Source organism: Phalaenopsis equestris, unplaced genomic scaffold (assembly GCF_001263595.1).
Source record: "Phalaenopsis equestris unplaced genomic scaffold, ASM126359v1 Scaffold000390, whole genome shotgun sequence".
Lineage (NCBI taxonomy): Eukaryota > Viridiplantae > Streptophyta > Magnoliopsida > Asparagales > Orchidaceae > Phalaenopsis > Phalaenopsis equestris.
This window is the reverse complement of record NW_018164832.1, coordinates 194,344-210,887: the sequence shown is the minus strand read 5'-3', so window position 1 is coordinate 210,887 and position 16,544 is coordinate 194,344. Positions and strand designations below refer to the sequence as shown.

The following is a 16,544-nucleotide window of genomic DNA, read 5'->3' as shown; positions in this document are numbered from 1 at the left end:
GTACCACTTGCCCTTGGATATAGCCCTAGAAGGGAAAACTCAGAGACAGCTACTGCTAAACCGATAGAAAACTCACAAAAAACTAACCCTAGACTCTCACAAAATAAGATTTATAATAATAGGACAATTAGGAAGGGCCCCAAGGATCTGACAGGCACTCCACATCAATGAAAAGTGTGGACTGAACCGTCCAGGCAAGCAGGCGCTCCTCCTGTTTCAGACGTGGCTATTTCTGCGTCATTGGATGCCTGTGTCAATGGAATTTTGCAAGTGACAAAACTAGTAAAATAATATTGATTTAAGAGTGTGTGGCAAAGCTAATTAACATAGGATTCTAGAACCAGCAGATAACTTGGTATTCTAGCAGCAAGTGATGATCCGAATTTCCAATTCAAACTAACAAGTGATGATCCGTGTAAGCCCCAAATAGTTGGGATAAGGCTGACATTGATGATCATGTTGATGATGATGATGATGATGCTGATGAGCAAATGATGACTATAAATTTCGTGCTAATAAATATAAAATTCTATTACTTCACATAAAAATACATATTGAAATGCCCACTTCCTTTCTTTGATCATAAACCGAACTAAAACAAGTGTGCATGATGCAAATTGTTGTGCTTACTACTTTATATCAATTTGTTCTTTATTTTGTTTTTGTTGACCTGAGACACATGCCTTAATACTGTCATAGTATTTTGAACCATGGTAGCTAATTGCTGCCGATTATATTATATTTTCATTTCTTATTAACTATGATTAACACTTCAGATACGCATCAGTTTTGTTTCATTTCATTGAAACTAATACTAAGCTTCTCAACTTGAAATATAGCAATTTAGCCCTATCATGAAGTGTCATTTTTCTGTTAATCATTATTGAAATTTTCAGAGGAAGGCCTGTCTGATAGAGGATTTGAGGTCACCAGGCTGAATACTTACAACACCGTAAGTCCGTGAAACTTGCTGGTAAAGTTGAGTATTATTGAGATACAATGCAAGTGCTTTACAACAATTAATTTTAGGAAGATTTGCATAAAACTATATATAATTTGCCCCCTGTAGTGACACAAATCTTAAAGTTTTCAGTTATCATTAGTATAAGATGTGTTTGTTGAGATGAATGAATTAATTGACCTTATTCCTTATAATTTTTGTTTTTCATAAAGTTTTAGGTTGAATTTTAATTTCTTGTTTTCGTTTGAGGCATGCCAATGATGTTTCCTATTATTATGAGAATGGTTTTTAATCACTAAAGTTTCCCTAGAATTACTGTTCTTGCAAGATGGTTTACGGTTATTGTAGGATGGATGGCTATTTAGCAGTTATTTTTGGTATTTGGTTTTGGCAATCTTGCTTTGAACAGTGGTTCTTGGAGTTTTATGTCTGGATTCTTATACATGGTTTACCAAAGTTCATGCTTATTACTTTTGAGTCTTGTGGTTGGTCATGTTCTTATGCTTGTTCTTCTGTGGCATTTCCGCAAATTTGTTGGAAGTTGTGACTTATGCTGTGATTATAATGCTTTCTTTTATCTCTCTCTCTTTTTTTTTTTTTTTTTTTTTTTTTTTTTTGTGAAATTGATGCTTTCTCTTATCTGGCAGTTTGACTTTTTGCAGCTTATCTCCTGGCGATTTTCATTTGTGGCTCATTGCTATCCATGTATATATTTGCACATTATTTGTTGAATTCATGAGGATTTTATGATTATAAAAAGGAGTTATGACTTATGAGGCTTTTATAAAAAAAGTAAGCATTTCTTTGATAAATTTTCAGTTGGATGTGCAAATCCTTCTAGTCCAATCCTTAATCGATATAGATTATCTCTTTTAACGAGCGGGGAGCTTTATTTGCTGTTTTCCTTTTCTTCTCTGCTCTATTTGCTATCCCTAAATATTGATTTGGTGTTCTTCTTGGATTGATTTTTGTCAATATGATATAATCTAGTTTTCGATTTTGTCAGCATGACTTTAAATTAATTGTATGATTTTTCATATTTTTAAATTTATATGCATTATTTATAATAGATTACTATTAAATTATTGCTTGCATGGTTTTGTCTATATAAATTTTTTATTTTCATTGAAGGAATATTTATTTTTTAAAAAATTTATAGTTTTTTATATGTGAATTTGTACGCATTTCTGTGATTTAGCGCATGTCATATTATGTATTAGAAACCTTAACCCTTAAGATATCTTGCACAAGATTTGGTATTAATGCTTAAGATTGAGTCAAAATGCCAACTAGAAAAGTAGGGCTCAAAATCATGGTCATTTAATAGATCAACTAAGAAATCTAATTTTGAAAAATAAAAAATAGTTAGTTAAATTCTAAATAAATAAAATCGATCTAGTGAAATTATAAATCACGTTAAAACAAAGAATTTTAGAAACTCAACAACATGAACTTATTCCATATGGAAAGGGAATAAATCTATTTTTAATAACAATAATAAAGGAAAATCTATGAGTATTGCATCAGAGTAATCTATATCAAAATAAATGGCTAGTAGAAATTTATATATTAATGTTAAAAAGATGATTTTGAAAGAAATACATGAAAATGATATACATGAATTTGATAAAGCAATTAATGTTTTTAAAAATGCTTTATTAAAACTTGAAAGTGTTATGAGATGTATTATTACCACAACTAAAGTTGAATCTGATTAGAAAATAATTTTTGTTTCAAACTTATTCTAAGTATGATGATAAACTCCTCATGTTACTAACAAATAATGTAAGTTTATTAATGTTATAACTAACTCGGCTATTGATAGTATGAACTTTTAGATAAGATTCAATTGAATAAAGATTATTAGTGCCGGCTCAACTTTTTACCTATAATGATAAAATATGGTGTGATTTTTTGTCTGTAATGTAGCACATATTATTTTGGGTCAAACATTGTTTATGATATAGATGGGACTCAATTTTGATATCTAATACATATATGCTCAAAAGAAATGGAAGTAGATTGCCGTGAAACCTACTATACTTAACAAAGAAGCCACTATATATTTTAAACCAACATGATTTTCTTGGAAGTGTACATTTTGCATTACTATATCAAAAAAAGTACAAAACTGTGCATGTATCCATCTATGATGTATAAAAGTGAGATCTATTTTTTTAGAAAAAGCCTGAGGGCAAATATATTAATACAGAAAAGATATAGAAATGTTGTATGAGAGGGTCAAAAAGAAAACCCAACTCATACAATACGACACACACAAAACTCAGATAAAACAAAGATACATATAAACAAAACTCAGATAAAACAAAGATACATAAAGGTAAAAAATCAAAAAGCCACAAAAGGGCACAAAAGTGCTAGAGACGTCCCACTTTAGTCCTCCTGACTTTAGTTCTTGGAAGTAAGCCGACTAACAAATTGACTAACAAATTTTAGTAAGATGAGTACCATTGCCCGTAGTAACCAAAGTATCATCTATCAGATTCCTGAGCTCAAGTTGATCTTCATTCTTCTTCTTCCTCCTGGATGTGTAGACTATCATTCCTCATCCAATGATTGACTCATCTGATCAGTAGATTCCAAAGGTGATCAGACAGGTGTAGGTCGTTGCACGCCTTGATCCCAATGAGCCTAAGTAATATTAACATCTTTTTGGACCTGATGAGGCGGTAGTGAAACAGTAGAAGTATTTCCACCTGTATTATCAGTGATAGTTTCTAGGGCAGGTGGGGTCTGAAGAAACTCCCTCTCCCCCACGATAGGAGGTTTCAAAAGACGAGGGAGCTACAATTGGGGACTGAATAGTTGTCATATTGCCTGCGGGGATAGTGACGTCGTCCGGTATATCCTTCTGATGATTAATAGTGTCAAAAACTTGGAGCTGATCAGCAGGAGATGGAATCACAACTTCTAGTGGAGCAGTTTGCTTTTTTGGTCCGAGTTGGGGTGTAGATGGTGACATTGAGAACTGGAGTGTCCAAACATACGACAGTTCGAATAATATGACGGAAAATGTTCAATCTCTACCTTCTACCAATATCCATGGTGTTGTGTACCCAACCATATTTCCTCATAAGCGGGTGAAGTGATGTCTCTTTTAACAAGTACTCTGGCTTCAGAAGGACGGGTCAGAAGGACGGCTCTGGCTTCAGAAGGACGGGACAAATTAAAAGTAGAAATGTCTGTCTTGAGTGGCTTCCCATAAGCTAAGGCCAATACTTTTTGAGAAAAATGAGAAAAATAATAAAATTTCAGACTAGGGAGACGAATCCAAACCAGAATGATTGGCGGTTCCGCTGTGGGTCAAAATCCACGAACCATTTCAAAATCTTCATTGCTCCGTTATCAATCCATATTATCTTTCTAGCAAATAAACGCATGTAATCTTCTTTATTACTAATTTGAATAAAAATGTGTCTCACATCTAATAGTCTAATTTTTATTCTCCAACAAGGTGCATGAGTTCAAATTCTTTGCGAATGAGCTCCATTTGGGATGACCATATAGAAATTTCTCAATCAAATTCAGCGAAAGGAGGAAGCAAGTTAAATGTCTGCAGCTTCTGTAAAAAAGATGACAGACTTCCCATTCTTCCTACCAGGTTTTTTGATATCCTCCGTCTACTCAAACGAAGGAGGGAAAGATGACGATTTTGGTGTGCCTGAGGCGGGACACCGGCTAGGGTAGCTGCATACAATTTGTCCGAAGCCATTCTCAAAGATATGTGCGACGTTCAGAGAAGAAAGCTGACGAGGGAAAAAATAGCGTCGAAATAGCCGAAGCTAAGAAGAGGACGCTGTGAGACGGGACGAGCGCAGAGAACGTAGAAATCGCGAGTAGTACCCGCGAGACTGAGCCGCAGAACACGCGAGCGGTACCCGCGAGACGGGCCGCAGAGTCTAGAAATCCCGAGCCAAGAAAGCTCGCGAGACCGGAAGACGAGGCTTGTCTCAGAGTCGGAGAAGAAGTGGGGGAGATGAACGGAATCGAGCGCGAAGACGTAGAGAGGAAACAACGAAGCCGTAACTGTTGCTAAGGTTCGCCATCGGGCGAAACCCTAGCAGAGCCGAGCGAGGAAGACGACGCCATATATATTAGTTGTTTGGAAATCCTTGACACAAAGACGCTCCAAATCAAAGCATTCGAAAAAAAAAAATACAAAAGTGACATCTATCATCTACAAATATACTAGAGAGTTCCCTATCATCGTCTACATGCATCAAAACAAACGACACCTCTATGGGAACGTTTAGCACAAAAATTGGCGGCCCTTTTACATTCCTGAGGTATATGAAAATACAAAACTTGTTTAAAGTTTAACAAAAAAGCAAGATTCAGTGCAATAGATGGTTGCCAACACCACATGTCCTGCTTCATGGAGGTTTGTAGAAGTTGCATAATATTTATATTGTCTCCCTCAATAACGATCCCCTTGCACTTAAGTATCCATCGTTGGCAATTAACTTGGAGAGATTTAATCGCTTGCAGCTCAACTTTGGCACTATTCCAATGTGTAAAATACTGTCCCGTGGCAATAAGGCCGCTATCCGTATCAGCCTGAATAATGCACTGGTGTCGGCGATTCTGGAGGAAGAAATCCCACCATCAACATCACCTTGAGCAATCCGTTAGGGGGAGGATGCCAAAAGAGGTAAGAAGGATCCAATTCGTAAGATTGGCTAGCATACCACTGCTCATGAAATGGGTAGAGCGATGTCGTGGTGAGAGCCTCCAAAATGGTTGAAGCAACAATGGTGGTCGTTCCATAAGATCATCCGTGGTTTTTGGCGTTATGAGCACACCAACATTGATGAACGATATAGCAAAAGCAACGAGCTTGTGGGAGTTCTCTGATTGGACTTCTGCTTAGTCCCTCGCAAACTTCCTGCTACACTTAACAAAGAAGACGCTGAATATCTTAAACCAGCATGGTTTTCGGAGGGCGATACTCAGAAAAGTTGAAATAATTGTTTAGTGGCTATAAAAATTAGAATTTATGGCTGAAAGTGTGAATCTATGTGAAGATATTGCTTAAATGCTATCTGATTTTAAACGTATATCTCAATGACTTGCTTGATGAACTATCATAATTTCCTTCACATATTGATTTATTTTGTTGATCATCTTTATCTTATCTGCTATATTATAGAATCAAAATAAACTTAATGTGTTGAGCTTAAAGGCAGATGAAAACAAATTATGGAATCCACACACTGATTACACTAGATAACTAGATTAATATTTGATATCTGTTCCAGATACTTAGATTGGATGATATGTTGCATATGATTATGTAAGTTGCAATTTTTTTGAATATTGACCCAAGTAATAGCTTTCATCAATGAAATTTGCGTGAAGGGGATGAATAAACACTTGCTTTGAAAATTAAAAATGGATTCTATGAATTGTTGGTTGTGCTTTCTGGTTTAGCTAATGCATTAATCAGATTTATGAGCATTGTGAATAATGTTCTTTCACATTCTAATCATGTATTTTGATATCTTGACATAAAGTTTAACTAGAGTGCTGCATCTCCGAAAATTTATAAAAATATTTAACAAGTGAAATTCTTTTTGAAGAAGTGTTATTTTGTTATAGTTTCTGTGATACTTTGGATTTGTGATATCAAGGAAAATTTATTTATCATGATAAAGTAACGTAAAGCTTGATCAAAACTTACTAATATTTATGAGATTTAATGTTTTCATGGTTCGACTACACTTTATAGACAAATTATTAAAGAATCTAGTACAACAATGACATCAATTATATTATCTTGGAAGGGTAAATTTCTTTTTCTGAAAAACTTTTATCATGATTTTAATAATATTAAAAGATAACTTATAAATTTGCCTGTATTTAAATTTTCATATTTTAATAAGTATTTCAGATATTTTGCAATTCTTGAAGTGTATTTATTTTAATGCTTTTGATTCAATAATGACATCTTATTTCTTATTTTAGTTAAAAATTGAATCAATTTTAAAAATTTTAAATATAACAGAAAATTTTATGCTATTTTACACTCTTTTTATCTTTGATATTCGAGATATTATCCATTATTGTAGAATTATATTTTGATCATTAGTCACTTAAATATAAGTTTACATGTTAAGTGGGTTGACTATTTTCTTAGATATACTTTTGTGTTGAAGCACTGTACTAAAATAAAAATTGTAAGTCTCCTAAGTATTATGTTATTATTATTTTGCATACAATTAATATTAAAGTTACTGGCTTTAATTATATTGTAAAGTACAGTTAAGCTCGGATCTGCTTTATGAATATTATATGAACAATTTGTTGGAGCTGAATTTTTTTTCTCTCAAAGTAACTGGCTTTGTTGTTATTGTTGTTGCTGTATAATTGATTCAAATCTCAACGTTTATAATGGCAGGAAATGCATGATGTATGCATTAAAAAGAACAAATTGAGATATGTCTTTTATTTTGATAAATTTTTGTTTTCATTTTAGTTAGTGTTTTAACTATATTTTTTAAATAAAGACATACCTATGTTCCGAATTTTTAAAGAGGTTTTGTTAGAATGGGTATCATTCTCTGAAAATTTCCTATTTTTTAAGGTTAGTTAGAATCCAACGTTTAGGTGGTTCGTAGCATCGTTTTGCATCAAGTCCCTATTTGCAATGTTGATTCTTGCGATTGTTCATTTTCCTATAAGTGTGTTGTTGAGGTGTGGTGTTCCAGCAACTTTGATGAGAGTTGTGGCTTATTTTTCGAGTTTATTAGGCTTTAAAAAATAAATTCACACAACAAACAATCAAACATAATGTGATTTACATGGTTTGGTGCAAATTCACCTACATCCACGGAAAGAAGTTATTCCACTATCAACAGGTGGAGAGAGAAAAAATCGGTCGAAATAGGGCTACAACTCAATACACACCCCAAATCCTCCATAATTCCTCTTATAATTAAAAGAAGATTAGGACATACAAAATAGGAATATTTTAAATATCGAAAAATTCAAACATTAAATCTATTTTAATTAGGTTTAATAATATGGAAAAAATCATATAATTAGATCTCATTAAATTATTTTATCTAATATCAATCTTCCTAATATACATACTTCCTAATTTACAACCATTATATTTAATATTTTTCATTACAATCTTTGCCTCATTTTTCACTTCCAAATAAATGGGAGATGATCAAGATGAGCTCCAACACCACAACAATTGATGGTTGCCTACATGCCCCCTCTCTCAAAGGAATCAAGCATCACGTAGTACTTTAAAATACTTGGATGGACAATCAATCATTAGCTTGGATGTTCACCTAACTTCTAAATTAGTAGTATCTTTTTTAGCATGCCCGTTGGATTCTCATTCATATCTATCTTTTTCTATAGAATATTCCTATCATCAATTAAATATTGTTAGAAACTTATGATATGGATTATGAACTGGATTTGTGGTAAAAATCATCGCACTCTGACTACCACAAAATATTGTTAGAAATTTATGATCAACTCTTATGTCATTTAGTATGCCCTGCATGCATATCACTTTTTATATCATCTCCTTGACTGTTATGTACTTGGCCTCCATAATAGAAAAAAAAAATTGTAGACTGAAGAACTAATCTCCAACTGACTGGACCTCCCTTCAGTGTGAATAAATAACTACTTATAGACATGCGCCTATCTACATTACCTGTATAGACGACTGTCCAAAAATAGACGACTGTCTTTTAAATATCAAACCGACATCAACTGTACCCTTCAGATATCTCAAAATACTCTTCATAGTCTTCCAATGACTCCTTCATAAATCATGCACGAACCTTCTCACAACACTAACTGCTTGTGAAATGTATGGTCTAGTACAAATCATGTCATACATTAGACTGTCCACTGCACTAGCGTAATCAACTGATCTCATATTTTTTCTCTCCTAATCATTTTTAGGACACTGATCTAAACTCAACTAAAAGAAAGATGCAATGGGTAGATTCACAGCCTCAACCCCAAACTTCTTCAGAACCTTTCAAACATATATTCCTTGCGAGATTCAAATTTTTCTAGCTACATTGTCCCTGAGAATCTTTATGCCAAGAATTTTGAGAGATTCATCCGACTTCACCTTAAAAAGTTTGGACAATTGTTTCTTCATCTTGTCAACCTCTGTCTAACTGATAGATGCAATCAATATGTTGTAATATATAGAAGCAAGTAGATGATCTCACCATTAATCATTTTTTTTTAAATATACATAGTGATCGTATTAGCTCCTCGTGTACTTCTATCCGATCATGAATTGATCAAACTTCTTTTATCACTATCGTGATGATTGCTTCAACCCATATAAAAACTTATCTAATCTGCAAATCAAGACTTTTGAGACTCTATATCTAGTTGGTTGCAACTCTTGCAATTCTCCATGTAGGAACTCGGTCTGCTCCTCAAGCTGCTCCAAAACAGACAGATTGTGCTACAAGTGCTCAGAGAACACTGATCGATGGATGCTTGACCACTAGGGAGAACACATCGTCATAGTCAATTCCTTACGATTGCACAAAGCCTTTGGTCACTAATCTTGCCTTGTATCACACATCAGCTCTATGAGATCTTTCCTTCTTTGCATACGCCATTTGCACCATTTTCTCCTGGAAAATGTTTTACCAATCTCCATGTAGTTTTCTTCCGAAGAGGCTCAATCTCTTCATCTATTTCCCCTCTCCAAAATTCACCTTATGGGTCCTTCACTGCTTCTTTGTAGTGACAAGAAATTTCAGTCTCTATAGTTGAAAGTACAAATGCAATATGATACCTCAACTGAGTTGGTTTTGTGGTATTCTGACTTGTGGTCTTGTTTCTAGCAATAGATTCATGAGCAGGGACCTCATCCTCAACATATTTCACATTCTCCCGAGAACTATCAATAAAAACTTCCTGAACTGCAACTTAATCAAGTACCTGAGTCGGAGTGAACGAATTCTATGGAATAAATGAAGGTGCATATCTGTTGTCCCAATAGAACTCTTCATCTACTTCAAGTTTCAAGGCTTCAACAAGCACGTCTCCTCAAATGTAGCATTCATGCTAATAACAATCTTCTTTTCTATCTTATCCTAAAGTTAGAAACTCTCGACTCCACGCTTAAAGCCAATAAAGATCGTCTTTTTTTCTCGTGATTCCAGTTTATCATTTTGCACACGATTTTAGTTTATCATTCTGCGCGTGGTAGTAAGCTGGACACTCAAACACTCATGTGCTCATAATCTCTTTCTGGATGCCTCGACGACATCTTGTTTAGGGCTTTTTTTCTAGTAGTTACAGAAGGTAGACAATTCACCAAGTGATAAGCATAGCATATGATCTCGGCCCAATAAACTCTATCCAACCTAACCTTTGACAACATACACTGAATTTTCTCCACTAAAGTTTGATTCATCCTCATTGTCATTCTGTTCTGTTGTGGCATCACTCCGATAGTGGAGTGTTGTTCTTTCACAGCTCTATGGTACCCTTGCAAAAAGCATATGATATATATTCACCCTCATTGTTTGATCTGCTACATCGAATTTTTTTACCAGTCGGAGTATTAATCCATTTTTTTCAATTTATGAAAATCTCTTGTACCTTGTTCTTGCACTTCGTGGTGTACACACAAATATATCTGTAGTAATCATCTATAAAAAAATATAAAATATTTTCGTTTGTCGAATGATATCGTATTCGTCAGACCTAAACGTCTGTGTGAACATGCTATAAAATATTATTTTTACTTTGGATGACTCTACCAAATGATACTTGTATATTCTTGCTAAACACAAAATATTCATAGAAATCAAGCTTGTAGGTGCTCAATCGTTTGATCAATCATTGTTTCACCAAAGCTTGAAGTGAAGCTTTTCCAACATGAGCTAGCCGCATATGCCACAATATAGTGGCATCAGAAGAATCATCAGCAGCAACAGTTGTTCCAGTCACTGTACTTTCTTGAAGATTGTAAATATTGTGATGCCGAACTCTCTTCATTAAAATCAGTGCTCCATGACATGTCCTCTGAACTTCTGCCTCAATAACCATCTTGTAGCTCTTGGCCTTTAAGACCCCAATTTATAGTAAATTCTTTGTGATATCTGGAATATATCTAACATCAGTCAGTTCCTTAATGGTACTATAATTCATCCTGATAAAGTTGTTGTCTACGCCAATAATTCAATAAGATTGATTGTTTTCCATATTCACTATACCGCTATTCAGCTTCTTGTACTTACAAAATCACTCTTGATGAGGATAAATGTGATATACACAAGTGTATAGAATCCAACAAGAATCATTTGTATATAGACTATGAGAAACTGTAGATAATGATACATCTGAATTTGCCTTGCCGCTCCTCTCTACAATAAGATTGACTTTCATCTCAGAGGGAATTCCCTTTCCCTTCTTCTTCAATAATGGACAATATTTCTTTCAATGATCAGTCTCTAAATAGAAAATACACTAATTTTTTATGGCTTCCCCCATGAGATTTGTCCTGTTTTTGAGAAGTATCTCTATTATCACCCATCTTTGTGTAATTCCTTTTCTCGGATCTGCCACGTTGGAGTTTAAGTGACTCAGTGGAGTTCATCTTTGCAGACTCTTTGTCCATTTGACGGAACTCATGGTTCAACAACGTCGTAGTTACCTCCCCATAATTCAAGGCCTCTTTCCCATTAATAAGTATCATCTTGAAGTTTTTATACTTATCCGAGTGTAAAATTCTATAGTAAGTGTCTTGTCTTCATCTCCAACCTTCTCATCCAGATTTAGCAGATTTGGCAAAAGTTTTATAAAATTATTCAAGTGCTCATCAATAGTAACCCGACGTCTCATTTGAAACATGTAGAGTTGACGTTTCATATGAAAATGATTCCCCATGCTTTTCATGAGATATTTATTTGCCAAAGTCCTCTAAAAGTTTCATGCAAATGTCTCAATTATCACCCTATATTTGATCTCCTTAGATAAGCAATTTCGGATCAAGCCACACATTTTGGTTTATTTTCAACCAATCTCTTTTTGACATCTCTTTAAGGTGTTCATCATTATCAATAATTTCCTTCAGATTCAAAGAGCACAACACATATATCAGTTTGTATCGCTACATGCTGAAGTTCCTTTTGCCAAATTTCATCAACTTGATCTTGATGGGATGTATAACCACTTATTGAATTGATGTTTTTCCACCGTCATGAGGGATGTTCCACATATTATTTATGGTTTCACCAGATCTCGTAACCCAACTTACTTCGATCTCTGTCTTGCGTTTGCGACTCCATCGGAATCGCAGTCACCCGTGTTTGGAATCGCCGATCTAGTTTTGATATCAATTATTGTGTAAAACAATATGGAAAACAAATTTACACAACAAACAAAAAAACCAAACATAGTGCGATTTACATGGTTTAGTACAAATCCGCCTATGTCCAAGGAAGAGGTTATTTCACTATCAACAAGTGGGGAGAGAAAAAATCGGCCGAATTAGGGTTACTATTCAACACATACCCCAAATCGTTTATAACACTTTCTATAAATAAGAGAGGATTAGGACATACAAATTAGGAATATTTGCAGCCATTAGATTTACTACTTTTCATAATATTTGTTATTTAACAGGTTGGCTTTATCTGGCTTATCCCAAGCGGCTTTTTTATTTGTAGCTTTCTTTGATTTCTGTCTGCAGAACGATTTTCCTGGCCAACTCTTATTTTTTAGATTTTTTCTAAGGGAATTTATAATTATAAAATGGGGTTTGAGACATGTAAGAATAAATGATAATTCCAAATAAATTCCTGATTGAATTTGCAATTTCTTCTCGTTCTCCCTTATAGAAGTGGAAGCCTGAATATTTTAATGAGAGGTTCTCTCCTTATAAAAGTGAGATATATGATTTGGTGATCTTTTTTCTTTCAACTCAACTTCATTTTCTTAACATTCTTTTGTTTGATACAATCTGATTCTTTATTGAAGGCGTGATTTACAAATTCTTCCTCAATCTGATTCTCTGAGGAAACTATTTGTCAAGAATTCTTGTTCTGCAAATTTGTTTGATTTCATTTATGTTATACCAGGTTTAAAAAACAGCATATTAACGGTTTTGCGTTGGTAAGTTGTAGTCTCAGATGCCATAAATCAAATAAAGCAGCCATCATTTTCAAGCAATGCAAATAAGTTATTATAGTTTCTCCATTTTATTATTAAGGACAACATTTTCAAAAGTTTATCTCCTCGATTACCATTTATGATTCTGCTTTCTTTAATAGGTAAGTCAAAAAAAAAAAAAGACCGGTTATGATATTCTCTAGCTATAACCGCCGGCTTTTGTTCTTTATGATTATTATTATTATTATTATTATTATTATTATTATTATTATTATATTTTCCTTTCTTTTTTCAGTTCATCTGTATATAACATCTACTAACTAAAAACTAATACAGCCCAGATTAAGAAATTTATTGTGGGATGGTTTGTATTTATTAAAATACATGTATTCTGTTTGAATGATCCCTTCTATGGCCCTATTTGTTCCAGGAACCTGTTGAGGAGATAGACCACGCTATTTTGACGCAAGCACTTTCTGCTCCTGTCGTGGCTGTAGCTTCTCCTTCCGCCATCCGGTAATCGCCTCCCAACTTCTACTGTTTCATTTCCATCTCCAACAATAAGATATGCAAACATTTGAAGATCCTACCTATTTGTTGGTTCACCTAAATCATACATTAAATGAGGTATTTGCGATCATTTCACTTTTTATATTAGGTTCAAGTACTGCCAAAATAGTCCCCTAACTATTTACATTTGAGACCATTCTAGTCCCATAATATATAAATATGTCAAATTAATTTCTAAACTATTTTAATATTGAGCTGAAATACTTCCCAGAAAAACTGTTTTAACCAAAAGATGGGATTAAATTAGCATTTTTATAGACTCTACGTCTAAAATGGTCCAGACAAAGAGTCACACTCTCTCTCTCAGGTTATTTATGTTCTATTTGATTTTCTTTCATGATTTAAAATGGCTTGCTGCAGTATTTTCTCATCTGTTATGTAGGATTTGCCCAGTTTTTCTCTTGTTTCTGATTATATTTTTGGCTGCAGTGCTTGGGTTAATCTTGTTCCAAAATCAGAGAGTTGGGACAAATCTGTTGCTTGCATCGGCCAAACAACGGCTTTGGCTGCGAAGAAGTTAGGCCTGAAGAATGTATATTATCCTGACCGCCCAGGTCTTGATGGGTACGCTCGTTAACTCTCAAATGTTAGGGAATTTACATTCCTACCACACAATTCTTATATATTTTCATATCTAACACCTAATGTTTAATATTTACATACATAAGATTGATATCTCTGGCATCACAAAAAATATCCACGTCATTAATGCATCTTTGGATGTATATGTTTTTAATATCAATATGATATTAATATAAATATCAAACTTTCGGTGTTAGATATGCAAATGCATTAAGAATTGTGCGGTATGTTTGAGATTTCTGCAAGAGGAACTGTCATTATGATTTGGACTAATTTAACTTCATTATGATTATAACCTGGAAGAATGATATATTTCTCTTAAATCCACTATATTTGCTGTTTGTAGGTGGATAGAAAGTATTCTTGAGGCTCTGAGAATGGATGGGTAAGCAGATAAGGTTTCACCAAGTTGAAAATACATTTAGTAGTGTAGTATTTTATTCCTCTTATATATTTGTTTGTTGTGTTGGTGATGCTAAATGCAATTTTATTAATTGGTATGATTAATTAAAAGATACAAAGAAAAAATAAATTGATTGTTGCTTAATAATTTAAGCTAATCTTTGTGTAATCTCCCTATTTATGCTTGTAATCAACTCCATCAACTAAGTTTGTAAGTGAGCCAGCCTCACTTGTGAGCCGGCTCAAGCGAAGCTCGATAATTGACTTGTGAATTGAGTTTGATGAGCTAACAAGTCGAGCTCAAGCCAATCCTGACTCGACTCGTTAGCTCGTGAGTCGGCTTGTTTAAAAAATAATCAATATAAAATATATTTTAAACATAATAAAAGTCAAGATTTTTTTTAAAAAAATTATTAAACATATTTAAGTTTGAGTAAAAAATATCTAGCTTGAATTTTGTTGGGTGTCACCTCTAAGCAAATAGGTAGCTTTAAAAATCCACATTTTTATTAGTTTCTTAAGAGCCGTTGAACTCTTTTCTTATAAATCATTTAAAAAAATCATTACAATATTATTTTAGATCTATTTTTCTTCATTCTAATCTTCTCTTAGTACTTATAATCATTCAATCAACCTAATACATTTTTTATTGGTCTTATGCCTGCAACTAAGCCTTTTTCTACGAATCTTCCTAACATGCATTTGAATAAGTGGAAGTGTCAAATGCCCCACTTCACCACTGTCTAAATTTTGTCCAATTTCTAGACATTGGAACGATATGTGCTTAATTTTTCTATCTACTTCTGCCCTCTGATGCATGATTAGTTCATTTTTTCACATTATTTTAAGTCTATTTTGCACAACATGACAACAAACTCAATAGTCTAGCCCACCTATTGTTGTTTCTGCTAGCATCACGCAAAAACCACAACCTTCTAAGATGTGCCAAAAGTGCTCTCTTAACTAGAAATGACTGAATAGCTCATTCATTATTTAGCTCTCATTATGGTTGTCCTAAATTTTGGAAGAAAATATAGTAGCAATTACAAGATTACATTGACAATATAAGACTAGATCCATTCTATAGCTCGTGTAACTTTCACCAAGTTAAATATAATTCAATAAGCAAAAGCTCGAGTTTTGCAATAGTCGCTAATAGTGGACTAAAGGATTATAATTGTCCTAAAATAGTTGCATGACAGAGGAAATGGAGTAGTTTCATAACTTAAGATAAACCAACAATTATTCATGTTGAATTGGACAAAGAGATGACACTTTCAATTCAAAATAATGTATTAGAGAGGGTGGGTTCAAGCAATAAGAGTTGTGATGAATTTTTTTGATCTTTCATACTCATCAATGAGATCCTTTTAAAACATGCTCCTATAATTTATTTTTTTTAATTCCTTAATTTGATTTTTTAACGGGCTTGATTGATTTCTTGGAGCACATGGGTGTATTTAAGGTCTTGATGAAAATAAGTATAATGTCTACTATTAGTCATATACTTCAAAGAAATTTGAAGGATGAAGTAATTCACATAGATTTTATGTTGCGTCTTATGAGTTTTATTTCGAAGGAGGGACTTCATAAATATCTCTTAAATTCCTAGTTTCTAGAAGCTTAGAAAAAGCATCATGCACTCCACATTAAAAAAAAAATGTTAACATTTTTTATTCAAGCCTACATCACTAATTTCAAAAAGAAAAAAATTAGAGGCATTTAATATAAAACTAATAGTGCGAGTATAAATTTTTTTTTTTCTCTTGAGTAATGATCTAAGCCATTTATATATGGAAGAATCACTTTGGTAATTGAGTAAACTAAATCAAATATATATCAAAAGCCAACATTAATTTAACTGAGAGTGTTTTTATATGATCCTACA

The 16,544-nt window shown here is 33.5% G+C and overlaps 1 protein-coding gene across 2 annotated transcripts in view; it reads left to right on the top strand.

The window, feature by feature from the left end:
* The window catches only part of LOC110026630 (uroporphyrinogen-III synthase, chloroplastic), a 41,917-nt gene extending 27,121 nt beyond the window's left edge, over positions 1–14,796 (top strand). The window contains exons 7-10 of one of the 2 annotated variants that reach the window (XM_020727636.1): positions 897–952; positions 13,533–13,618; positions 14,102–14,236; positions 14,601–14,796. In XM_020727636.1, the coding sequence (XP_020583295.1) occupies positions 897–952; positions 13,533–13,618; positions 14,102–14,236; positions 14,601–14,643 (320 nt within the window). In that variant the 3' untranslated portion in view covers positions 14,644–14,796. The remainder of the gene's footprint in view (positions 1–896; positions 953–13,532; positions 13,619–14,101; positions 14,237–14,600) is intronic. The other variant, XM_020727637.1, reaches the window with a different exon arrangement.
* Positions 14,797–16,544: the final 1,748 nt, after the last annotated feature.